The sequence below is a fragment of the Passer montanus genome, unplaced genomic scaffold (assembly GCF_014805655.1).
Source record: "Passer montanus isolate IOZ18808 unplaced genomic scaffold, ASM1480565v1 scaffold82, whole genome shotgun sequence".
In the NCBI taxonomy this organism is placed as follows: domain Eukaryota; kingdom Metazoa; phylum Chordata; class Aves; order Passeriformes; family Passeridae; genus Passer; species Passer montanus.
This window is the reverse complement of record NW_024373479.1, coordinates 3,047,457-3,052,300: the sequence shown is the minus strand read 5'-3', so window position 1 is coordinate 3,052,300 and position 4,844 is coordinate 3,047,457. Positions and strand designations below refer to the sequence as shown.

Below are 4,844 nucleotides of genomic sequence, written 5' to 3'. Positions count from 1 at the left end.
TGCTGGAAAGTCAACAAGAGACTAAAGAGCTCAAAGACTAATTTTTAATTTGCCTCTGACTGCAGTTGTCTCTGGTATCCAGGGCTGAACTGGCCTTCTAATCACTTGAACTCCTCTTTCTCCTATGTTGAATATCCTGCACAGAATAATCCACAGAATAATAGTTTTTGGTTCGCTAAAATATGTCCCAATATCGTTAAGCAAATAAGATTTGTGCAATTTGCTTTGTCCAGGCTCATCTCAAGGGAGGAAAAAGGAAAGAAGCTGGAGGGTTGGAGCCTCAGAGCCAGTTTCGTAGTGTTTAAAAATCAGTGTCTTCCTGCCTTCAGAGAAAGGAGATCTCTAAGTGGGGTGACACCAGCACAGGCATGAGGGTGATGTGGGGTGATGTCCCATAGTGGCTTGGCCAGAAGCCACCTGCTGCAATGTTTCCTCACCCAAGAACCAGCAGCTGCAACCACAGAGGGCAGAGGTTTCAGAGCCAGAGTAAAACAGTGGCTTAAGCCACTGGTTTCTTTCTGCCACCTGACTTGTTCAACAGTGCTGTGATGTGAGGAGTGGCTGAGGAAGCGTTCAGCCAGGAGAAAAGGAGGTTTGGAAGGGACCTCTCTACAACTACCTGAAGGGAGGTTGTAGTCAGGTAGGGTTGGTCTCCGAGGTAACAAATAACAGGACCAGATGAAAAGGCCTCAAGTCACACCAGAGGAGGGTTAAATTGGATATTAGGGAAAATATCTTCACAGAAAATGTTGCCAAACACTGGTACAGGCTGCCCAAGGAAGTGGTAAAGTCACAATCCCTGGAGGCATTTAAAAGACATGTAGGTGTGGCACTTGGGGACATGGGTTAGTGTTAGACTTGGCAGCGCTGGGACTTGACGACCTAAAAGGCCTTTTTCAACAGATTTTATTCTATGATTCTGTGATTATGAGGAGCACAGGCCAGGCACAGCTTTGAAACACAAGCTGGCTCTCTACTGAAGCTGCAGCAGGTCCATGTCAAAAAGGATCAGGTCAAGAATCTCCCCTTGCTACAGCCCAAGTTAGCTTTTCACAGAAATGTGCCAATTTGTGATGCCTCCAAGACCACAGCCAGCTGCCCTCCTTCAATTCCTCACATGCAAAAGTAACATGCACCAGGTTGAACTCATCAAAAATATGTTGGAACCTGTGTCATAGCAGCTTCACTACCACTTTCCTAGAAAGCTCTGTTACTTCCATTCCCAGTGCAGCTCCTTCAGTCCTGACATCCCCAATCCTTCCCTTGCCATAGCTGACTGCCACAGAGGAGCTTCCCTGGCCTGTGGTACATCAAATCAGTAGAAAAGGAAACCATATGAAAAAGAGGGAATCAGTGGTTGTTCAGTGCTGAGTCAGACACGTGACAAAAGTTTAAGTAGCATAATAGTAGTTGTCACGGGGTGAAAGGTGGAATTTTGAAGATTTTTTACTATAAGGGTCTAGGAGGCAAGATGGAGAGACTTGGGTATTGTCCTGTTCTTCTTCCTTCTTCTTCCTAGCCTTCATCTTCTTGGTGATGGTGGCACATTTAGATTGGCCTAAAGTAGAAGTAAACAGTCTAACATAGATGATAGGTATTGGAAAATAACTGTAAATAAAGTACACATAGTTTTTAGTATAAAGCACTGCCTCAGGGCAGTGTGGTGTGCTCTTGACAGACCTGCAGACCAGACCTCAACTGGTCTGAGAGAAAATATTTTGGATAATAGATAATAAACAACCTTGTATTGTAAACACTAGCTGAAGAATCCCAACTCTTTCTTTGGCCAGCAGGCTGGGAAAAAGGGACTCTTGGGTCATCCTGAAAGCAGAAATCACGAGACAGCACCACCCTTTCCAGGGACTTTCAGCCATATGCTCAGCATGATCAATTATCCCCCTCAATGTCCTTGTTACCACCTGCAGCTACCCAGGTAAGAGTTCAGTCCAATCTCATCATTCACAACCATCCCTTTCCATTCACACTTAGCCAGGCATTGCTGTGCCAGGAATTCCTCTCCTGCTCTTCCAACAAGCCACCCGTGTCAAACAGCTCCTGTGAAGAGCTGTGGGCTTTCTGCACAGCTTGTTTCTGAAACACAGCAAGAAAACACTGCTCAACCTGCAAAATCCAGTAGCTGCAGGGCAAATCAGCAGTGCTGAGCAGTCAAGGGTCAGATCTTTCCCTCACGGGCTTCAGGAGCATCAGAGAAGAAAGTTACAGTAATGCTTACAGCATGGAAACCGCTGCATTAAAATTTCACAAACAATTAGGTCTGCTGTCGTTCATCTGGCAATTTTTTACAGGAGTTCCCTTCCCAAGGCTGGCCTGAGAATGATGCCAGGCTGAGACACTTTCATTTCCTGCATAAAAGACAATTTATTTCTTCACTTACAAAATAATGATAGAGCGCTCACTTGTGTCACAAGCAGATGAAAAATCCGGTAGAACCGAAACACTGTATTTTTAAAGCCTGTACAAGACAAAATACTGTCCCACACTAAACTCTGGCAAAGACAAACAAAGGCCAAATCTTAATTTCAGATTCAAAATACTAATTTAAGGCTTTGGGCTCTTTAACAAAAAGATTACGCTGATAAATTAGTTCAAATTTATGCTGTGCAATCGCATTTCCATGGTGTTATTTTCCTTTTTTTTTTTTCAACAGCAAACAGCTGGCTTTTAAATATTGTATTCCAATGGATTGCTGCCATCAATACAACAATATCTGTTCTGTGCATATACACATTTTCACAAGCTGCAGAGCACACAGAGAACACATGGTATTGCTTTGCCTCTCCTTTCAGACACTTCTCTCACACAGCTCCTCTAATTATGGTAAAACCCTTGGAGATGAGAGACACTTCGGATGAGCACAAAAAGAAAACATACATCTTGTGCAGACCACAGTTTACGCCCACACCCTTTTCAGTCAGTCTGAGGAACTCCTCTCTCTCATATTCATAGTATTTTAAGTTGACCGTACCTGCAAAAAAAGAGAAAAGGCTGCTGAAATTCTGACACCTGAGGTATTACCTTCCTTTCCTTCCCTCCCAGTATCATACATCTTTCATAATTACTTTTCTTGTTACGCTTCAGTTTAAATTAAAAAAAAATACATATAAATAGATCACTTTTTTCAGCCTGTCCTACAGTCTGTGACTTTATGACTGTTGGCACTGCCACATTTAACGGATAAAAGCAACATTTTCCTGCCATGATGCGGTTTTTCACAGTGTGGTATTTTCAGAGCGGCTTCTAGCTGCCAGTGCTCAGCTCTCAGTTGCTTTTTTGGCACTTAACAAACAGTTCACACAGTCACTTTGGGCTGCTTTGGTGTGTCAGCCTCGGAGCTTCACAGTGGCACTTTCTGCAGGTCTGGAGCAAAAACACTGTCCCGTTCTCGCAGCCGAGCTCTTGCCTCGGCTGGGCTCGGTGGCTGTCACTGCTGCCTGCTGAGAAGGGAGGGCGATTTCCCTTCCCTGCGGAGCTCTTGCTGCCCGCAGATGGGGTCACAAAGCAGCGCTCACACAGTGGAGAAGACACACAGTCCCATCACAGTTCCCTGGATATCCGGCTGCAAAGGGCTCCCAGCAGCAGGACTTTCTTCAGGACGGCACCACCGGGGCCAGGTGCCTCCATCCCGGCCCACATCCCTTCAGAGGCTGGTGTCGATGGCGCCCGCCTTGGCCTTCAGGGCGGCCTCCGAGACAGTGTCCGGCTGCCCATCGCGGCAGAAGAGCACGGCGGGAGTCTTGCAGGCCCACATGGCCACCTCTCCTCCGCTGGCCGGGCTGGAGGAGGACACGGCGCTGCCCGGGGGGCCGCTCTGCCGATTGATGTAGCGCTCCCGGACGCGCTCAGCCCGGCTCCGCGGCTCCGGCCGGCGGCCCGGCACCGACAGGTAGGCCACCATGTTGTTCCTAGTCCTGTAGCCGCCCTCCCGGCTGCGCCGCAGCAGCACCGAGATGTTGGGGTTGCGGGCGGCGTAGATGAGCGGGTTGATGGCGCCGTTGGCCCAGGCCATCCCGCTGGCCACGGCGTCCATGGTGGGCGAGAAGGGCAGGCGGCCGGCGGCGGCGGCCAGCCCCAGGATGCAGTAGGGCCCCCAGCAGCAGATGATGGAGACGATCATGATGAGCACGGTGGTGGCCGTGCGCATCTCGCCGTAGGCGCGCAGCAGGTGCCCGTAGGTGGTGAGCGGCCGCACGCGGCTCTCGGCCAGCCGCACCGCCCGGCAGATGTTGAAGTGGCAGAAGCACATGACGGCGAAGGGCACGAGGTAGCAGAGCACGATGAGGGCAGCGCCGTAGGGCGGCCCGAGCCGCGAGGAGCCCCAGGGCAGCACGTAGACGCAGCGGTAGGCGCCGGGGCGGGCTTCGCGACGGCCCTCGCCCGCCAGCCCGTACCAGGGCCCGGCCAGCGCCAGGGCGGCCAGCCAGACCGCGGCCAGCAGCTGCGCGGCGCGGCGCCGGCCCATCTTGTGCCGGGGCTGGCGCACGATGGCACAGTAGCGGTCGAAGGAGAGCAGGGCCATGGTGAGCGTGGCGGCGATGCCCAGCCCGGCGTGGAGGGCGGCGCTGGCCAGGCACAGGCGCTGCCCGAAGAGCCAAGCGCCGGGCGGGCGGCTGAGCAGGCTGAGGAAGGCCAGCGGCAGGCAGAGCAGGGCGCCCAGCAGCTCCGACAGCGACAGCGACAGCACGAAGGCGTTGGTGACCGTGCGGAGCTGCCGGTGCCGGGCGATCACCAGCACCACCGCCCCGTTGCCCAGCGCCGAGAGGGCGAAGATGAGCAGCAGCGCGGCCGCTTGCGAGGCCAGCGCCGCCGCCGACCACCCCGCCGCC

General features: G+C 52.0%; 1 protein-coding gene across 1 annotated transcript; it reads right to left on the bottom strand.

The window, feature by feature from the left end:
- Positions 1 to 2,394: 2,394 nt before the first annotated feature.
- GPR135 (G protein-coupled receptor 135) lies at positions 2,395 to 4,843 on the bottom strand (the record flags this gene model as incomplete). The annotated part of the gene is made up of 1 exon (XM_039733033.1): positions 2,395 to 4,843. A coding segment is annotated over one exon (1,185 nt), but the record flags the coding sequence as incomplete, so codon positions are not given.
- Position 4,844: the final 1 nt, after the last annotated feature.